A 22,727-nucleotide genomic window follows, 5' to 3' on the forward strand; every position below is an offset into this window, starting at 1 on the left:
GGTTGCAAGTTTACAATGTGTATAAATAATCTGACTGAAACTACACTTAAATTGGTTCCAAATACCGTTTACGTTGGCCGCATTGGAATTTCGTTCAACCTTCCAGGACTGGACTCCCTTCCTAAAAAGTGCACCAGTGTAAAAGAAGTTAAATGAGAAGATAAAAACGATCACATACGCAAATCAGTTTTCGTAGAACTAGATTTGAAAAATTCATGGAAGCTGTTATTTACAACGTTGGTATTTCTGCATTGGCATTTTTTCACCTAAAATCGTGTTTTTGCATATTATGAAAATTCGTTTTTGGAAACTATATTTTTACAAACAAGATTTATTTGAATTTTTATTTTCAAAACGATCCTCTTTATAAACATACATACATATGTAGATCTTAATATTTTTCTGTAGTATTTTTAGGTCAAAACTATAAAAAATATAATTCTGTAATGGATTGTAGTTTCTTACTGTTACTTAAAAATAGTTGGGATCTTTTCAACTCTTCTATCTCTGAAATGCTTCAACCTGCAGCTCTTTTATTTATATTTTCGAATCCTAATTAAACTTGCACAGATATAGTTTTGAAGCCGAAAATTACCCCAAAGATTGACTTACCATTTTTTTACTTCTGCGCCAAAAAAGTCTCAGTGGTGGAACGCCAAGTTTACGCATAAAATGTTAAGTAATTTACAATAATATAACCTTGGACTTCAAAGTTGTCAATCATCTATATTTTGTACAAGTTGATGAAATACTCTTGGTATCTAATTATGTAAATATAAAAATGAACTCAAACGGACTGGTCTATAACTCTTTCGAAGTTCACTGTAGAAAACTAACATGGTTCACTCGTTGCAGATAAAAATAGCAAACCTTATCAGTATAAATGGAGAGGTTTAGTAAGTCCGGTCGGCAGCCATTGTCGATACTTATAAATGTGTAGGCCACTTCGAATATTTGAACGAAGACTAGTTTAGCTTGAACCTTTTTTTAACCCTTTATTTTATGAAACCATTTTTTGGAAACAACTACATATTTCTTTAACTTGCAACAAATCTTTATTTTAGCTTTGTTAAGATTTAAAATGCTCAAGAAAGATTCCGTTTATAAAATTATTTCTTGAAATTATCCAGTCAATAAAGAAATTTATCACGTATGCATCAAAGGAAATTACAATTTTTGGCCGATTTACTGCTTTCCTGTTAACTTCTGTAGTTATAAAATCTGTGGTTAAAAGTATCACACATCATGGTGTATTACAAGTTTCAGTTTTGATAATATGATAAGTAAATGTTCTTATAAATTATTATTGATTTCAGATATCTTTTATTAGGGCATTTCTTATTAAAACAATAATCAGGTCCTAATAAATCAATACCTAATTCTAATCCTGAGATGTAACAAAAAGCCTAGTCTAGAGTACAGTTGCGCGCGAAATCATGTCGCGTCTGCTCACGTGCAGAAAACTGAAGTGTGTTTTTTTAATTCCACAGAAAAAATATCACTGTAAGCAGCAATTTTCTAATTTTCATAATGTATGCTGAGAAAACTGTCAAGTCTATCTCGTTTGTTTCACACGAGAAATAGTAAACTAGTGTACCAAGCTTTTACATTATTTTAAGCAATTTTTAATCTGTAACTTTGGCTGTTATGTGTCCATAATTCAATTCTCATCTGCCATATTTTGGCTTTTGATTACGCATGAATCATGGCACTGTGTATTGCTTCGTTACATTGGTTATTTTTATGTTTTCCCTTTAAAAATAATTTAAAACAGCACTTCCTGTAATGAATTTCATAAAGATGAAAATCTTATAGCATATATATGTACATATATAGTCGGCTTAGAGTGCAAACCTGCTAAGCGGCATACAAATTTGTACAAGGAAGGCAGAAAACTATTTGAAATTTTTCATTCAAAGTATAGGTAATGGACCCATCATAAAGTAGATTAACTTTGTGTTTGGCCAATATTTAATGTTACTGTTATACCAGATCAATGAATTAGCTCCTGCTCTATCAAACTGCATCAAAATGTAATTTTTTGGAAAAATGGTATTTAGCACGTTTGCACCTGCCGGTGGTATGTTTTATGGCAAAAAAATGTTTTTAACGCACTAAGCTAAGGCCTGCCCTTTTCACAAAGCTTATATCAAATAAATGTTCAGGTAGATATTTATTTTATTTAATAGCTTATATCTGTAACAGAAAATGCATCTAAGAGAATTTTACATGCGCTGCTGTTTTTTTTTGTTTACTGATTGTTCACTCATTTCTAACTTTCATTCAGTACCCTCCAATAACTAGCAGACTAGTGATCAAATATTATTAGCTTTATGTTATCCTCTAGTTGCCCCTCTCTTTATCATCTCACCAATTTCAATAAGCAGTAGCCGCCCCCGGGTGCATTAAATGATGGTGATGATGATGATGGCCGAAATGATTCAGCGGATTCATTGCATCAGCGGCTGCCGGCGGAGTAGCTGTATGATACCAATCGCTGGGTGGATGATGCTGTGCCGCTGGATGATAGAGCAGATGATGATTATGATGACCGCTCACTAGCATTGAAGTTGCTGCTGCATTGCTGCCGCTCGGCGAACTTGATTGCTGATGATGATGATGTGAGCTCGCCGCTGTTAGTGATGGAGGTGGTCCTAGAGGTGGTGCCAGGTATGCCGCTGCTGATGTAGCCATCAGTTGAAGAGCCGGTGATTTGGTTGATTGATTATTGTTACTGTTTCCCGTCCCACCACTACCATTGATTCCTATATTAGCTCCGTGATGTGCATGTGAATGATGTAGATGTGAACTGCCTGTAGAGTTGCTGCCCCCGCTAGTTGTCCCTAAATATATGACACCATGCATTTCACTGTGGTTACTTGGCTCTGACTTAATAGAGTGTGGGGAGGATTTGTTACCGATACCATTGTTGTTGTCTGCTGTTAGGCGGTTGGTCGGTGGAGTTTGAGCACCGCCGGTAACGATACTAGACGAAGACGACTCGTCGCCATCGCTATCATAGCCGTGCGAAGGAGATTTCTCATCAATGTTGCCATGCACCTGAAATTTAAAGTAAATTTTGTATATTAGACATTTTAATGGGGTATACGAAGATATTTTCATTTATTATTATGTTAATATATTTTGGTAAATGCGCAAAGCACTCACAAGAGTATATATGTACATAGGTTCATTAAATGTGTATTGTAATATCAGTAGGAAATGAACATCCTAACAGACCAAACTAATAAATAGGCATTGCGGCAGTTATCTATCAAAAACGTGTGATGCACATACAAATTGTTTGAGAGCAACCGAAATTGAATTTACTTCGTAACAAGTATAGGTGTCTTAGTTCGGGTGTAACCGAACATTATATACTCAGCGTGAGCTTCAATTGTACATTTCATTTCATATAAATTACTTTTCTACATAACACGTGGCACCGCCCGTTTGCAAGAAAAATGTCTCCCCATTTCCTCTTAAAATAAAACTTGATAAGTGAAATATCATTGATTCAGAACTATTTTTTGCTAAGTTATAGCTTATTATTCTAGTCTACGACCCTTTTAAACTTGTTTTGTATCTAAGTTGCCGTGGTCTTTAACGGATCCCGTCCATTTTTACTAGAAATATTTTCTGCTATAAGAAAATATGTGTACACAATTTCATTACGATATGTTAATTTTTCTTCAAGTTATGGCCCCCGAAACCTAGAAAATTACTTAGTCATAAAAGGGGCGGGGCCACAACCATTTTCAAAAATTTTAGTGTTTTCCAATTTAGTGTTACAATTCAATTTAGAAAGTAAAATTCTATTGATTCAAAGCCCTTTTTCGCTAAGGCATAGCTTATTATTTTCGTCTACGTCCCCTTTAACAATCTTTTATATAAAAGTAGGCGTGGTCTTCAACCGATCTCGTCCGTTTTTACTAGAAATATTTCCTGCAATAGGGAAAATTTGTGTACCGAATTTTATTACGATCCGTTAATTTTTCTTCGAGTTATGGCTCCCGAAACATAGAAAATTGCTTAGTCATAAAAGGGGCGGTGCCATGCCCATTTTTTAAAATTTGAACTTTTTCCTATTATTGGTATGAATCCACTTGGGAAATGAAATACCATTGATATAAAGCTCTTTTTTTTATTTTATTCGTCCACGACCCTTTTAAAAATCTTTTATATAAAAGTGGGCGTGGACCTTAAACGATTTCGTTAATTTTCCTTCAAAGCATTCCTTATAGTAAAAGCAACCTCTCTGTCGAATTTTGTTACGATAGGTTTAACGATTTTTGATTTATGATTAATAATATATGTAAAATTTACTTTATTACAAGTGGGCGGTGCCACGCCCATTAAACAATTTTTTTTTTTAATTTTTATCAAGAGTCTCAATATCAGTCCACACGTCAAATTTCAACATTCTAGGTGTATTATTTACTAAAAAATCAGGTCTTTTGTGTTTTCCAAAATCTTATATATATAAAAATGAACCAATACCAATCTATTCTGGGTCCAGGTAAGCTCGTGTAACAAATTTGGTGAAGATATCTCAATATTTACTCAAGCTATCGTGTTAACGGACAGACGGACGGACATGGCTCAATCAAATTTTTTTTCGATACTGATGATTTTGATATATGGAAGTCTATATCTATCTCGATTCCTTTATACCTGTACAACCAACCGTTATCCAATCAAAGTTAATATACTCTGTGTGCAAAGCACGCTGAGTATAAAAAAGCTTCCGAAAATTCATTTGCTTGTAGCACGAGGCTAATTGGAAGAGAAGTTCGAACCATATTTGCTCGAAGGTATATCGCACCTTATTCATTTAATTCATTATGATAACTTTGGCCAGAAAGAAATTTGCGGTGATAAATTGTTCGATAAATCGTGTTTTGATACAACTATTTTTTGCAGATAACAAGTCAGTACATACTCGCTAAAAAGTAATCGATTACAAATATTCTTGGTATCTAACCAAAGGCATCTATCGATGCTATCTACTTGTATTTACTAGTATCGCTTCATCCTTAATATTAATCCGCCTTAAGGTCCCTACTAAGCTCTTAAGTAAACGCTAAAAAGTATTTGGATTTATTTTTGCATGGAAATAGGAGCAGCCAAGAAATGTTGACCTTTGATGATGCACACAATGCACAATCAACCTTTTCTTAGCAAAACTAAAGTTTCCGCGTGAATTTGTTCCTAAATTTTTTTTAGAAAATAGTAGTAGACATTTCTTTTGAACTGCGTAAGATAATTTATAAGCCGGAATTTTTCTTAAGCGTTCTTGAGTGTCATTTTATATGAATTTATTGGTTTTCTTAAGAACTGCATAGGGCTCTTTAGGCGCGAGTGTTAAGAAACTTGCAATAATTTTATGTCAATTAATTACATTTTTTGAGGAAAATTTAGCATCGGTTGCGCTGAAAATGCCACACCCAACTGAATAGGGGGCTCAGAATATACCCACGGCAGGTATGCCTGTCATGAGAGGCGACTAAAATACCCAAATTATTCTAGGGGTTGTGTATCACAACCCTTTCAAGGGGGTGCCAGCGAAATATTAAGCTTCTCCAACCCAATTGTCAACCTCACCGAACAGTGGCAAATCCTGTTACTTTAGCAGACGAGGCTCCAGCGAAAGCAAGTTCATCATGGAAGTAGGGGGTGGAGGGCGGGATGGCCTAAAAGGTTCAATATGGTCATATTAAATTGTTCTCGAGATGGTGGGGCTTGCACTTTAATGGCGCTTGTTACTGGAACGTGCCGGATCTATATCCGGCAAAGGACCATTAACATCGATAATACTCCCAAAAATCTTCGAGCAGTGGTGTTATAGCTACAACAACAACAACAACAAGGCGAAAATAGCAATGTTTTGGTTCAAAATAATAAAGCGGGTTTAAATGACAGGCTGCACAAACGTGAATGCGAAGAGTTGGCTAAAAGCATGCATCGACTCAAAACATTTTCGAACGTGTGCTATTGCGTAGGCAGTTCAGAAGTTAATTCTTCTTCATATCTCTCCTGGTGTATGGGTAGGAATCTTAGATGGTGTCGAAGGAAGATGGGACGCCCTTTGGAGTATTCGATTGAAAAGTTCTTTACCCTTCAACTGATGCAGACGGTGCGTATCGAAGAAAATTTAATGACGACCTGTATAAAGTTTATGCAGATATGAGCTTAGAGCAGGGAATCAAAGAAACTCCTGGCAACCGACTTTGGTACCAGAAATGTAGAAGTATGAAATTTTATAATGAATTCGAAAAGTAAATGTTTTGTTTAAAATAAGCTTACCTTCATATGTTTACGCAGTGAAGAGGGATGAGTATAAGATTTATCACAGCCGTTGATGCGACAATTGTACGGTTTGTCCGATGTGTGCACATGTGAGTGTTTCTTCCGATCCGAGGAGTTAGCAAATCGCCGATCACAACCTTCGTGTTCACATTTGAAGGGTTTCTCGCCTGTAATAAAATAATAAATAAAAAGGAGTTAAGTAAACAAAGTTATAACTGAATTCAAAACTAGGTGTAAGTACAATAAACGCATATGTATGTATGCATGTACGCATGCTCAAAAAAAAAATTAAATATTTTTTTCCTAATAAGTTCAATAATGGGAAAATTCAGCTTCGCCAGATTCTAGAACTTTAGAATATAATATTATTAGTTGCCATTCCTAATTTTTATGTTAAAAACTGTGAGAATAAAAAGACCGCTAATGGAGCTAAGTTGATCGTGAATATTGCAAGAAGTTATGTAGCAAATCTCTAGAAAATTAAATTGAAAATCTTAAATTTTCAAATAGACTATGGGCGTTACCATTCTTAACATATGTGAAGTTTCTTCAGTTGGCATGAAAAAGGTCACGATAGGCCAATAAAATTTTATATAAGCCACTAAGGGCACACAATGATTAACTTCGTTTCCAAAAGGAGCATGAACCCACTTTTTGAAATTTTTGTATTGGTAAATTTGGTATACACATCTATATCAATTACGAAAATTACCACTAAAAATTTGTTTTCTAAAAGACCCTTTTTAAATGTAATTATCCACCAAGTTGGCGAAAACGTTTTCATTGTAGGGTATGATAAAAGGTAAACAAGATTTTTAAAAGGGCCGTAGACTAGAATAGTAAGCTATATATTACCGAAAAATAATTGTATATCAATGGTACTTCACTTACCAAGTTTTATTGTAAGAGGAAATTGGGTGGCATTTTTGTTTTTTTAAATGGGCGGTGCCACGCCCTTATTTCAATCTGGCATTACACCAAATTTCTAGAGCTTCAAAAAAAACTCTTGTAACAAAACTAGATACACATACTCGGCTTATAACAAGAAATATTTCTGGTAAAAAATTTTAAATTTTTATACAGCTTGTTTTTTTAATATTTTGCAATGCGAACCTATTTTGATTTGTTTAGTGTTTGTTATAATAAAGAGTAAGTAAGTATTTACTCTCCTTCAGAAAATGTTAACTTTGGTAACATAACGGCTGATCGTAACGGCATAAACGAATCGAAATAAATATAGACTTCCATATATCAAAATGCTCTAGATGAAAAAAGGAATTTATTTAGCCATGTCTGTCTGTCCGTCTGTTCACACGATAACTTGAGTAAATATTGAGATATTTTATTGAAATTTGGCACTTATGTCCCATCGATATTTAAAATTAGCGTTAGGTATATAACATTTTGGAAAACACAAAAGACCTGATTATTTATTAGATAAATAATACACCTAGAATGTTGAAATTTTATCTAGGCTATATTAATTTGGACCAATTTTTAGTTAAGTTTGTGGTTATTGGAGCTTTTCGGCCGATAATTTCAAGACAAAACACAAGTTTAACTTTTTTTCCTACGCGTTTCGATGGGTATTTTCCATCTTCCTCAGGGAGGCTGTATATTTTAACATAAAAATATAAACATAAAACAAAACAAACATTAACATATTTAACAGTGAAAACTTTACACAACTCTTTAACAGACTTTCCACTTACATTCAATGTTAAATAACTTTATTAAAACATATAGACATTACTAAACATAAATAAACAACACTTAACATTAATTCATTCATCTGCACGGAATCGTCCACTAGCTGATAATGCCGTCATGTAAGCACTGTTGATGTTATTGACGTCTTCTTTATAATTCATAGCACTGTTGATTTTTTGTTGTATTCTCAATGCTTCCAGCGTCATTAGTGTTCTTTCTTTCCCCTCAATATCTAATATTCTCGTGTTTTTGAAGTCGGCTGTGAGTCCTGTGATGGTTAAATGTTCGCATAGTGCTATTGTTGTTTTCTTTTTTTTCGCGTAAAGTCTGTGTTCATTTATTCGGACGCCTAGCGATCGCTTTGTTGTTCCAATGTATATTTGTTTGCAATTTTCGGCTGCACTCCCATTACATTGGATTTGGTATACTACATTGTGTTGTTGTTCTTTGTCGATTTTGTCTTTTGTTTGTGTAAATATTGTACTTAAAGTTTGATTTGGTTTATGTACCAATTTTATTTTGTTATTGCGTGCGATGCTACCTATTGTTTTGAAGTCCGTTATTTAACATTGAATGTAAGTGGAAAGTCTGTTAAAGAGTTGTGTGAAGTTTTAACTGTTAAATATGTTAATGTTTGTTTTGTTTTATGTTTATATTTTTATGTTAAAATATACAGCCTCCCCGAGGGAGATAGAAAATACCCATCGAAACGCGTAGGTGAAAAAGAAAAACTTGTGTTCTGTCTTGAAATTATCGGCCGGAAAGCTCCAATAACAACAAACTTAACTTAAAATTGGCCCAAATTAATATAGCCTAGATAAAATTTCAACATTCTAGGTGTATTATTTATCTACTAAATAATCAGGTCTTTTGTGTTTTCCAAAATGTTATATACCTAACGCTTATTTTAATTATCGATGGGACATAAGTGCCAAATTTCAATAAAATATCTCAATATTTACTCAATTTATCGTGTGCACAGACGGACGGACGGACATGGCTAAATAAATTCCTTTTTTCATCCAGAGCATTTTGATATATGGAAGTCTATATTTATTTCGATTCGTTTATGCCGTTACGATCAGCCGTTATGTTACCAAAATTAACATTTTCTGTAGGAGAGTAAATACTTACTCTTTATTATAACAAACACTAAACAAATCAAAATTGGTTCGCATTGCAAAATATTAAAAAAAACAAGCTGTACAAAAATTTTAGATTCAATTTTTTTTTGCAATACTAGTCGGTTAGATTTTTTTATTTTTGCTCTGTATAGAGCTTATGTATTTTATGTTGTGTTGACGTAAAATCAATAAAAAATATATTTAATTTATTCCCTTATAAAAGTGCGTGCACACTAAGCGGCGCGACACGTAGCGACAAAATATTCTTTGCATGTATTCTTGTGAAACCATGCGCACATAGCGGCAGTCGGACGACACGACACGACCAAGTTGACCAATTAGGCAAAAATGCCGCGAATATTTTGTGGAACGTGTCGCTACGTGTCGTGTCGCTTAGTGTGCACACACTTTAAAAGTTTGATAATTTAAAAAACCATAAAATTTTACATTTCCCTACAAAATGACCTACGTATTTTTAATAAAAATTAAGCAGGCTCCATTTTGCAAAAAATATATATGTATATAGTGATAACGTAAAAAAGCAAGAAAATTTAAAAATTAGTAAAAATCCGTTTTGTGATAAGTAACTACTATGTAGATTAGTATTATATATTTCATTACAGTCATTACAAAATACAGTCGGACGGCCACTGAAAGCTAGGGTAAGTTTATCATGAGGATAGCTCTTCTGAATACATTTACAACTACTCCAGAAATTGCAATATAGATAAAACATGAATATTATGAAAATTACGACAGCTTAGTGAAAAGTAATATTTTGGTCCATAGCTATAAAAAGAACACCACAAAAAATTCCTCCCCCGGCTAAGCTGGTACGGCGAAAAAGAAATTGCTGAGAGAACGGCTGGGGACGAGTCATATTTCTATGGTGATGATTAATTTAGTGATGATTCATTGCCATATATGTAATACTCCTACATTACTAATATAAAATGTTCAAAACAAGACAGCCTATAAAATTTTTGTGATTGAAGCAGCATAAGTGTGACAAGAAAAAATTTAAATTTAGTTACATTCGATTATTGAATACAAAAAAAAACGTGTAAACAGCAATATATCGGCACTCTGATGTCTGGGAGTGAACCTAGAATTTTATAGCAATATATGTAGGAGTATTACATATATGTTCATTGCAATATACGCCGCCTACGCTATCCTTACATTTGCTACTTGTTTACAATTATGTCGCTGTTTTACTTAAGGATTGACTATTCCTCTTATATGAAATATAGTTGCTTTTACTGATAGTAAGGGGCTTACTAACTTTATCGTCTCCCAATAAGCCAAGTAGTTATAAATCTTCCCCAGAACTAAAAAGTTTAATTACGTAGCTGTAGTGATCGTAACAAGAAAACAATTCCCAACATCTTTTTTTTTACCGTAACTGTGTGTCCATGCACAATTGATTCAAGACTATACCAAATAATTATTCTATAAGTTTAAAATTTATTTTATCGTTTTTATACTAAACAGCCATATTTGGATTGATGAGTGCCATAAAACACGCGACCTTCACCGGAGCTGATATTTTAATAAAACAAAAAAAACCGTTTGCATAAATTTTTTATTGTCACTATCTATTATATATGACATTCAAAATAGTCACGCTTTTGGCCAATAACGCTGTTGGTGGCAACATCGTTAAACTAAGGAGAAAATCAAACACCACAAAATAATTTTATTTGTTTTGATCAATACATTTTTACATTTCTCATGTTTGCATTTACCGTGAGGCTCAAACAACAAAATACATCAAGTTTTATACTTATGAACATCGAATGTATATTTTTGGTTGCGGCTCGCTTGTGCGGATTTTTGGGGTTTCTATACATTTCGAATTGGTTTTATTTGCAGAGTTGTCTTTCTGATTGCGGCTGCATATTTTAGGAATTCCTGGTATTGAGATTTATTTTAAAAATTATGATGCTGTTCTTGAATACCACTAGGTGGTGATAAATAATTTTACTTTTGGCGTGTCGCTGCCGGGCAAACCGAAATTTATTACTATTCAAATTCCTTAAGCAAAAAGTACGCAAAAATAGTAACCTTCATTCACTCTTACTTTGAGGGTATAGCTAAGTATATAAATATGAACCATTCATCGGTTTTGATTTTTTTAAAGAGTTTTGCGGGCGGTGTGGTCTAAAAAGGGCCAATGTCAAGCCTCAGCTAAATGAGGCACGTGTATTGCTGTTTTTTTTATAGTTTATATGGGTACAGTGAAATAACTCCCAAAAAAAAGTTAAATAACTCCCAGATATATTCCATACAAAAAAACGTGTTGCATTTTGAAATAACTGGGACTTATTTCGAATTTTTTTGTTGGGAAATATTTCATGACCCCCAAATGAAATACCCGCCAACGTAATTTTACTATGTTACTTCATATTTTTTTTATAATTGAAAGTTATTTTATTTTTTGTTGGAACTTATCCCAACATAATTTTTTTGCGTTAATTCATATTTTGTGTAAAATTGGAAGTTATTTTATGTTATGTTGGGACTTATCTCATTTTTTCTAAAATTAGGCTGTCGACAGGCCAGAAGCGTTGCAATAATATAAATATAGAAAGCTTTGAAAATTATTTCTTATGGAAAATTCCAAAAGATGTCAGAGTGCTAGAAACGGTTGAAGCTTGTAAAATATGTATATGTATAAAAATGAAAATAGCTTCTCGCCTAGCAGAGCTTATAGCGAGCACTCTGTCGCCAGCCTCACTCGAAAGTAAATGTTACAGCAATGATCAAATCAATTCATTTTGAAGAAATTTTTTTTTTAGAAAATGTTTTCTTACTTTTAGGTAAGTGCTTTTTCTGAGTGTGCCCTAAGATAGCACCCCGATAATATCTATTGTAAATCCAGGGCTGCCCATAGCTAGAGAGTGGGCAGCGTCCTGTCCCGCCAATTTGTAGCAAAAATTAAAAAAAGGAGCACGACGCCAATCGGAAGAGAAGCTCGGCCTAAAATCTCTTCGGAGTTTATCGCGCCTTCCATTAATTTTTTTATATAAAATTATAAACTAGTTCGAGAACCCGAACTTTTAAAAAGGCTTAACGGCCTATGGTATCTAAAATTGTTCAAATCAAGATTGTAATACCTTAGGAATTTGCTTCAAGAAAATAAATTTCCAAATGAAATTTTTATTACACATGGCTTATCTTGTTATTCAATCGTCCCGTGAAATCATCTTTAGAATGGTTTTAATAAATATGTATATGTACTAAGCCGATGAAATTTCAACCTAAAGTAATTCACCCCACAAAAATTTCACAATACATATTTTAAAATGGAAATGCAAAATTTAGGCAGAAAATATGTAATATTTTAACACTAACTTGAAAAATATTGCTGCGGCCTAGAGTAGTTAAGGAATGCAATCACCCCAGAATACAATCCATGCATTTCCATTCCTGGACTAACGTTTCTAGATTGCAGCCTTTATTCCATTTTAAGACGCTTATATTAGCTTCACTTGTATGTATGCTTGTTTGTCACTCTCTAGGCTAAGCGCGCAAAGGAGAGTTGGACCCATCTAATATAATTTTATGCACTTAAACGATTTAGAAAAAATAATTAGGAAGCTACTAAGAACTTCCGACCCTGGTTTTTTCGAACTTCTTATTATTTATTGTATTATCTTATTATAACACGTAATAAAAGCCTAATGCATGTAAGTAAGCCTTATTTTCTTTGCCCCATAAGCCTTAGTAATAAACAGTTATATTCTACCTTATGGCTTATAATAATTCCATCTTCTTAATCAATATTGGCTATAAGCCTTACAGATAACGGTATCTTTCAAATAAATCCTATGCTTGTTGGCATAAGTACAGAAAACTCAGGAGTTATCCTATTCGTGAGAATGAAATTTACAACGGGTCCATATATGCATATATGTATCATTGCATAGCTGTTTTGTCTACATGCGGACTTAGAAAACTAATTAACTGTTTCTGAAATCGGAAACTCAGTTTCGCTCGGAAGCAGTTTCGAAGCAGATGAAACAGCCAATGGAATCGAGTGGCAAACGCACGGAACGAAAACGATATTAAGTTGATGTTACTTTAAAAAAGTTACTAAGCCTCGATTTCTGCCTACCATATTGCTAGCATTATCTGTACTTTAGCACCTCAAATTCCCAAAATCTAGCCTGAATTCATTCAATGTTCTTTAAATTAAATCTACACCAAACGGTTCTATATATTTTCTAAAATTTTGAAAAAAAAAAAACTAAAACATTTATGAAAAAAGCTGAAAAAAGCTTAAAGCTAAATCACAATTTTTTAAGCTAAACGGAGAAAAAAAGCTAAATATAGCTTAAAAAAACTAGAATGAAAAAACAAAATTCAAAATCATTCCTCAAGTGGATAATGGTATTATAATCATATATTTTTATATAAAGTGCCCATAATTCGAGCTTTACAACCAAAGGAGCAAACTATTGAATTATAAGGACTAGTCTTTGAGCGCGAATTTAAACTACAGTAAAAATAAAAGTTAGCTTTACTCTGCCAGCTTAGCCGTTTCAACTAATATGAATTGTTAAGATCTCTCAAACCACATTCGACTGTACTGCCGTCCATAGCAAAAAGGCAGTAAGGTATAATAAGTGAAATTAGAAATATATGGTACTAGTTTCACGTTTTTTAAACTAATTAAATAGTTTCATCAGCTACACAACAAAAACTGATGAACAATAAACTATGAAATAACTTCAAGGAAAGCCATGACGTGATTCTGGTCCATAAATCTTTTCAGAGCCTGAAATAAGACGCGAAATACCTTTATGTATTGTAAATCTAAAAGCAGTAAAATGAGATATCTGTTTCTCGTATAATAGTTTAAATTACGGTTGCTTTTTTGCTTTGAAATCTTTCTTATAGTAAAATTTTATTGTAATGTTATTTTAATGTTAAAATATAACATTTCGATGTATAACCAAATTTCGGAGAACTAAAGCAGTAATATTTATTTTATACTTTTTACTTGCCTTGGAAAATTAATTTACTTCTTTTTTGTTTGGGAAATTTAAAATACTCAAATTAAAAAAAAATAAATCTTGTTTTATTTTTAAAATTGAATTTTAAATGGTCAATTTTTAATTTATGAGTAAATTGAAGTTGCAGAAACGTATTTGCATCGAAATTCCTAAGAGACAGTAAATGTAGTTGTTAGTACTAAGTATAGAATTTTCGTCATCTCAGAAATTCAATAGATTTACTGCAATTGCAGTAAAGTTCGAGCTTTGTGTTCAGCCTTATATGGTAGAATTTTAACCTGCGCCAAGTTACAAGTTACTTTGAAGTCTATTTGATGTTGCAGGCACATAATTTTCAATTACTTCTCATTATATTATAACGACCTCTTATAAGTAGTTAAGATATTTAAAAAAACTATACTTTAATATATCTTTTACTACAAACAAACATATATGAATGAAATTTAATCGTTTGTAAATAGCCAGCTCGAAGTCGAAAAATTATTAATCGAGCACCGAGCGCAACTCACAGGGGGCGCCAAATGGTGCGCAAAGAAGAACTTCCTGGATAATTTGTATATTTTTATAACTGATTTCTGGAAAACATTGATTTGTGGAAAAAAATTTTCTATACTAAGAAATGCATGCATATATCCGGAACACTTGCGACAGGTTGTGGAATAATTGAAAGCATATATCTTTCTTTCTCACGTTCAACGTTATTATGGAAATAAATATTTTTCCCGGGCGCAAGAAAACCTCACTACGCCACTGGCTCCAAAGGTGTCAGTTTTGGTTATTCGCTTTTAACGCTAGAGCTCTCACGTAAAAAAAAAACAAATATCCAAATAGAATAATAGAACAGAGGATATTATATATGGTTCACTATAAAGCAGGCACAATGCACACATTGAATATGGGGCAGGACCAAAAACAGCAACAAAACAAAAAAGTAAACGAACAAGAGCGCGGCAAAGGTGAATTTTATTTCGATGTAACAAAACCTATATCACCGCTTTGGAAGAAAAAAAGTAGAGGTAATCTTGTCAATGTATTGGGGATTAAACAGTTTAATAGACAGTTTGTAATACATATGGTTGCCATTGTTTTCACGCAATGGGCAAACTTTATTACATCCAATAAATTATGTAAAACAAAAAAAAAAAAAACCAAAACACCAAATCGGCCAGGTCACCTGCTTCATGAACTCAACTAACGAGGGAATCGAGAACACATTAACCTCGTTCTGGCATTAAATTATTGAAGATGTTTTAATAAATAATAAAACGGAGACCCTCAACCAAAAGGCTTACATTCAATAACAACGCAAATAGGAATAAAAAATGAGAGACACTTGTTAGAAATTAACTACCTAAATAAGTACATACAAACTAGTATTAGACGACAACTTTCTTACCTTTATACAATTGCAGATATGTACGTACCTTCAAACACCTTTGACGAAATTAATAAGTGAGAACCAATTTTTATTTTAGGAAGTCAACAAAATACTTAAAGGCTATAGGACAAATATAATGTGTTTGTTTTTTGTTTTTTTTTTTTTTTTGATTATCGGATTGTAGAGATAGCCATGGCTGTTACAATAGATATTACCAATCTTAGAACCAAAACTTTCTCACTTATTTTTATACTCAGTTGAGCAGAGCTCACAGAGTATATTAAGTTTGATTGGATAACGGTTGGTTGTACATATATAAAGGAATCGAGATAGATATAGACTTCCATATATCAAAATAATCAGGATCGAAAAAAAATTTGATTGAGCCATGTCCGTCCTTCCGTCCGTCCGTCCGTCCGTCCGTTAACACGATAACTTGAGTAAATTTTGAGCTATCTTGATGAAATTTGGTATGTAGATTCCTGGGCACTCATCTCAGATCGCTATTTAAAATGAACGATATCGGACTATAACCACGCCCACTTTTTCGATATCGAAAATTTCGAAAAACCGAAAAAATGCGATAATTCATTGCCAAAGGCAATTAAAGCGATGAAACTTGGCAGATGGGTTGACGTTATGACGCAGAATAGAAAATTAGTAAGATTTTGGACAACGGGCGTGGCACCGCCCACTTTTACAAGAAGGTAATTTAAAAGTTTAGCAAGCTGTAATTTGGTAGTCGTTGAAGATATCATGATGAAATTTGGCAGGAACGCTGCTACTATTACTATATATGTGCTAAATAAAAATTAGCAAAATTGGATGAAGAACACGCCCACTTTTTAAAAAAAAAAATTTTTTAATTCAAATTTTAACAAAAAATTTAATATCTTTACTGTATATAAGTAAATTAAGTCAAAATTCAACTCCTGTAATGATATGATGCAACAAAATACAAAAATAAAAGAAAATTTCAAAATGGGCGTGGCTCCGCCTATTTTCATTTAGTTTGTCTAGAATACTTTTAATGCCATAAGTCGAACAAAAATTTACCAATCCTTCTCAAATTTGGTAGGTACATAGATTCTATGACGGTAACTGTTCTCTGTGAAAATGGCCGAAATCGGTGGAAGCCACGCCCAGTTTTTATACACAGTCCACCGTCTGTCCTTCCGCTCGGCTGTTAACACAATAACTTGAGCAAAAACCGATATATCTTTACTAAACTTAGCCCACCTACTTATCTGAACTCACTTTATCTCGGTATAAAAAATAGCCGAAATCCGACCATAACCACGCCCACTTTATCGATATCGAAAATTACGAAAAATGAAAAAAATGCCATAATTCTATACCAAATACGAAAAAAGGGATGAAACATGGTAACTGGATTGGTTTATTGACGCTAAATATAACTTTGGAAAAAATTTTGTAAAATGGGTGTGACACCTACCATATTAAGTAGAAGAAAATGAAAAAGTTCTACAAGGCAAAATCAACAGCCCTTGGAATCTTGGCAGGAATACTGTTAGTGGTATTGCATATATAAATAAATTAGCAGTACCCGACAGATGATTTTCTGGATCACCTGGTCCACATTTTGGTCGATATCGCGAGAACACCTTCACATATACATCTAAGGGCCACTCGCTTTTAAAACCCTTATTAATACCTTTAATTTGATATCCATATCGTACAAACACATTCTAGAGTCACCCCTGGCCCACCCTAATGGCGATATCTCGAAAAGGCGTCCACCTATAGACCTAATGCTCTAATTGAGGGCACAATAGACCAATAGGTCGCAGTGCTTAACCTCACAACATCTATCTATCTAGTTCTATGGGTGGACGCCTTTTCGAGATATCGCCATAAAGGTGGACCAGGGATGACTCTAGAATGCGTTTGTACGATATGGGTATCAAACGAAAGGTGTTAATGAGTATTTTAAAAGGGAGTGGGCCTTAGTTCTATGGGTGGACGCCTTTTCGAGATATCGATATAAAGGTGGACCAGGGGTGACTCTAGAATTTGTTTGTACGATATGGGTAGCAAATGAAAGGTATTAATGAGGGTTTCAAAAGGGAGTGGCCCTTAGTTGTATATGTGAAGGCGTTTTCGAGATATCGACCAAAATGTGGACCAGGGTGACCCAGAACATCATCTGTCGGGTACCGCTAATTTATTTATATATGTAATACCACGAACAGTAATCCTGCCGTGATTCCAAGGGCTTTTGATTTCGCCCTGCAGAACTTTTTCATTTTCTTCTACTTAATATGGTAGGTGTCACACCTATTTTACAAAGTTTTTTTCTAAAGGTTCATTTTGCGTCAATAAACCAATCCAATTACCATGTTTCAACCCTTTTTTCGTATTTGGTATAGAATTATGGCACTTTTTCATTTTTCGTAATTTTCGATATCGAAAAAATGGGCGTGGTCATAGTCAGATTTCGGCCATTTTTTATACCAATAGAAAGTGAGTTCAGATAATTATGTGAACTGAGTTTAGTAAAGATATATCGATTTTTGTTCAAGTTATCGTGTTAATGGCCGAGCGGAAGGACACACGGTCGACTGTGTATAAAACCTGGGCGTGGCTTCAACCGATTTCGCCCTTTTTCACAGAAAACAGTTATCGTCCTAGAATCTAAACCGCTACCAAATTTCACAAGGATTGGTAAATTTTTGTTCGACTTATGTACCTCTTAAAATGCTCAGTAACACCTTTCGTTTGATACCCATATCGTACAAACATTCTAGAGTCACCTCTGGCCCACCCTAATGGCGATATCTCGAAAAGGCGTCCACCTATAGACCTAATGTCCACTCCCTCTTAAAATGCTCAGTAACACCTTTCGTTTGATACCCATATCGTACAAACATTCTAGAGTCACCCCTGGCCCACCCTATTGGCGATGTCTCGAAAAGGCCACCTATAGACCTAATGCCCACTCCCTCTTAAAATGCTCAGTAACACATTTCGTTTGATACCCATATCGTACAAACATTCTAGAGTCCCCCTGGCCCACCCTAATGGCGATATCTCGAAAAGGCGTCCACCTATAGACCTAATGCCCACTCCCTCTTAAAATGCTCAGTCACACCTTTCGTTTGATACCCATATCGTACAAACATTCTAGAGTCACCCTTGGTCCACCTTTATGGCGATATCTCGAAAAGGCGTCCACCTATAGACCTAATGCCCACTCCCTCTTAAAATGCTCAGTAACACCTTTCGTTTGATACCCATATCGTACAAACATTCTAGAGTCACCCTTGGTCCACCTTTATGGCGATATCTCGAAAAGGCGTCCACATATAGAACTAAGGATTACTCCCTTTTAAAATACTCATTACCACCTTTCATTTGATACCCATATCGTACAAACACATTCTAGAGTCACCCCTGGCCCACCCTAATGGCGATATCTCGAAAAGGCGTCCACCTATAGACCTAATTCCCACTCCCTCTTAAAATGCTCAGTAACACCTTTCGTTTGATACCCATATCGCACAAACATTATAGAGTCACCCCTGGCCCACACTAATGGCGATATCTCGAAAAGACGTCCACCTATAGACCTAATGCCCACTCCCTCTTAAAATGCTCAGTAACACCTTTCGTTTGATACCCATATCGTACAAACACATTCTAGAGTCACCCCTGGCCCACCCTAATGACGATATCTCGAAAAGGCGTCCACTTATAGACCTAATGCCCACTCCCTCTTAAAATGCTCAGTAACACCTTTCGTTTGATACCCATATCGTACAAACATTCTAGAGTCACCCTTGGTCCACCTTTATGGCGATATATCGAAAAGGCGTCCACCTATAGAACTAAGGATTACACCCTTTTAAGATACTCATTACCATCTTTCATTTGATACCCATATCATACAAACACATTCTAGAGTCACCCCTGGCCCACCCTAATGGCGACATTTCGAAAAGGCGTCCACCTATAGACCTATTGCCCACTCCCTCTTAAAATGCTCAGTAACACTTTTCGTTTTATACCCATATCGTACAAACATTCTAGAGTCACCCCTGGCCCACCCTAATGGCAATATCTCGAAAAGGCGTCCACCTATAGACCTAATGCCCACTCCCTCTTAAAATGCTCAGTAACACCTTTCATTTGATTCCCATATCGTACAAACACATTCTAGAGACACCCCTGGTCCACCTTTATGGCGATATCTCGAAACGGCGGCCACCTATGGACTAAGGATCACTCCTTTTCAAAATACTCATTAACAGCTTTCCTTTGATACCCATATCGTACAAACATATTCTAGAGTCACCCCTGGTCCACCTTTATGGCGATTTCTCGAAAAGGCGTTCACCTATAGAACTAAAGCCCATTCCCTTTTAAAATACTCATTACCACCTTTCATTTGATACCCATATCGTACAAACACATTCTAGAGTCACCCCTGGTCCACCTTAATGGCGATATCTCGAAAGGGCGTCCACCGATAGACCTAAGGCCCACTCCCTCGTAAAATGCTCAGTAACACCTTTCATTTGATACCCATATCGTACAAACAAATTCTAGAGCCAGCCCTGGTCCACCTTTATGGCGATATTCCTAAATGGCGTCCATCCATAGAACTATGGCCTACTCTCTCTTAAAATACTCTTTAATACCTTCCATTTGATACACATGTCATACAACCACATTCCAAGGTTACCCTAGGTTCATTTTCCTACATGGTGATTTTCCTTATTTTGTCTCCTTAGCTCTCAACTGAGTATGTAATGTTCGGTTACACCCGAACTTAGCCTTCCTTACTTGTTTCTCTTTCTTCTCAGAGATTAGCCGTAATTTTTTATTTAATAATTATTGAGATTTATGTTAACCGCCTTCGTAATTATTTAGAAGGTTTCACAACACTTTTGATGTATGTATATGAATTAGTGCATTTATAAGCAGGCCGGGGTATTTTATTTCGCCCTGCAGAACTTTTTCATTCTGTTCTACTTAATATGGTAGGTGTCACAACCATTTTACCAAGTTTTTTCTAAAGTTATATTTCGCGTCAATAAACTCATCCAATTACCATGTTTAATCCCTTTTTTCGTATTTGGTATAGAATTATGGCATTTTTTTAATTTTTCGTAATTTTCGATATCGAAAAAGTGGGCGTGGTCATAGTCGGATTTCGTTCATTTTTTATACCAAGATAAAGTGAGTTCAGGTAAGTACGTGAACTAAGTTCAGTAAAGATATGTCGATTTTTGCTCAAGTTATCGTGTTAACGGCCATTTTTTGTTAAAATTTTACTTTAAAAAAAATTTTGTTTTTAAAGTGGGCGTGGTCCTTATCCGATTTTTCTACTTTTTATTAAGCGTACATATATTAATAGGAGTAACGTTCCTGCCAAATTTCATCATGATATCTTCAACGACTGCCAAATTACAGCTTGCAAAACTTTTAAATTACCTTCTTTTAAAAGTGGGCGGCGCCACGCCCATTGTCCAAAATTTTACTAATTTTCTATTCTGCGCCATAATTTCAACTCACCTACCAAATTTCATCGCTTTATCTGACTTTGGTAATGAATTATTGCACTTTTTCAGTTTTTCGAAATTTTCGATATCGAAAAAGTGGGCGTGGATATCGTTCATTTTAAATAGCGATCTGAGATGAGTGCTCAGGAACCTGCATACCAAATTTCATCAAGATACCTCAAAATTTACTCAAGTTATCGTGTCCGTCCGTCCGTTCATTTAAAATGAAAGAAATCGGACTATAACCACGCCCACTTTTTCGATATCGAAAATTTCGAAAAACCCAAAATGTGCGTTAATTCATTACCAAAGACGGATAAAGCGATGAAACTTGGTAAGTGGGTTGACCTTATGACGTAGAATAGAAAATTAGTCAAATGTTGAACAACGGACGTGGCACCGCCCACTTTAGAAAGAATGCAATTTGAAAGTTTTGCAAGTCGAAATTTGGCACTCGCGAAATCGATTGAAGCCACACCCAGTTTTTATACACAGTCGACCGTCTGTCCTTCCGCTCGGCCCTTAACACGATAACTTGAACAAAAATCGATATATCTTTACTAAAATTAGTTTACGTACTTATCTGAACTCACTTTATCTTGGTATAAAAAATGGCCGACATCTGACTATGACCACATACTTATCTGAACTCACTTTATCTTGGTATAAAAAATAGCCGACATCCGACTATGACCACGCCCACTTCTTCGATATCGGAAATTACGAAAAATGAAAAAAATGCTATAATTCTATACCAAATATGATGTAATTGGATTGGTTTATTGATGCAAAATATAACTTTAGAAAAAACTTTGTAAAATGGTTGTGACACCTACCATATTAAGTAGAAGAAAATGAAAAAGTTCTGCAGGGCGAAATCAAAAGCCCTTGGAATCTTGGCAGGAATACTGCTCGTTGTATTACATATATAAATAAATTAGCGGTACCTGACAGATAATGTTCTGCGCCACCCTGGTCCACATTTTGGTCGATATCTCGAAAAAGCCTTCACATATACAACTACGGGCCACTCCCTTTTAAAACCCTCATTATACCTTTAATTTGATACCCATATCGTACAAAGGCATTATAGAGTCACCCCTGGTCCACCTTTATGGCGATATCTCGAAAAGGCGTCCACCTATAGAACTAAGGCCCACTCCCATTTAAAATACTCATTAACACCTTTCATTTAATTCCCATATCGTACAAACACATTCTACAGTCACCTCTGGTCCACCTTTATGGCGATATCTCGAAAAGGCGTCGACTATAGAACTAAGGCCCGCTACCTTTTAAAATACTCATTAACGCCTTTCATTTGATTCCCATATCGCACAAGCACATTCTAGAGTCACCCCTGGTCCACCTTTATGGCGATATCCTGAAATGGCGTCAACCTAGAGAACTATGGCCACTCCCTTTTAAAATACTCTATAATACCTTCCATTTGATACCCATGTCATACAAACACATTCCAGGGCTACCCTAGGTTCATTTTCCTATATGGTGATTTTCCCTTATTTTGTCTCCAAAGCTCTCAACTGAGTATGTAATATTCGGTTACACCCGAACTTAGCTTTTCTTACTTGATTTTTAAAAAAATTAATAATGAACAATGAATTCAAATAAACTGACCCAAGGCGAACATGTTTTCAAA

At 34.8% G+C, this 22,727-nt stretch overlaps 1 protein-coding gene across 1 annotated transcript in view; it reads right to left on the reverse strand.

Moving 5' to 3' along the window:
• Window positions 1–1,176: 1,176 nt before the first annotated feature.
• opa (odd paired) overlaps window positions 1,177–22,727 on the reverse strand; it is a 156,992-nt gene continuing 135,441 nt past the window's right edge. The window contains exons 2-3 of the mRNA XM_067761597.1: window positions 6,307–6,476; window positions 1,177–3,060 (exon numbers count right to left, since the gene is read on the reverse strand). Coding sequence (XP_067617698.1) covers window positions 2,377–3,060; window positions 6,307–6,476 — 854 coding nt within the window. The 3' untranslated portion in view covers window positions 1,177–2,376. The remainder of the gene's footprint in view (window positions 3,061–6,306; window positions 6,477–22,727) is intronic.

The sequence above is a fragment of the Eurosta solidaginis genome, chromosome 1, assembly GCF_040869045.1.
Source record: "Eurosta solidaginis isolate ZX-2024a chromosome 1, ASM4086904v1, whole genome shotgun sequence".
In the NCBI taxonomy this organism is placed as follows: Eukaryota; Metazoa; Arthropoda; class Insecta; order Diptera; family Tephritidae; genus Eurosta; species Eurosta solidaginis.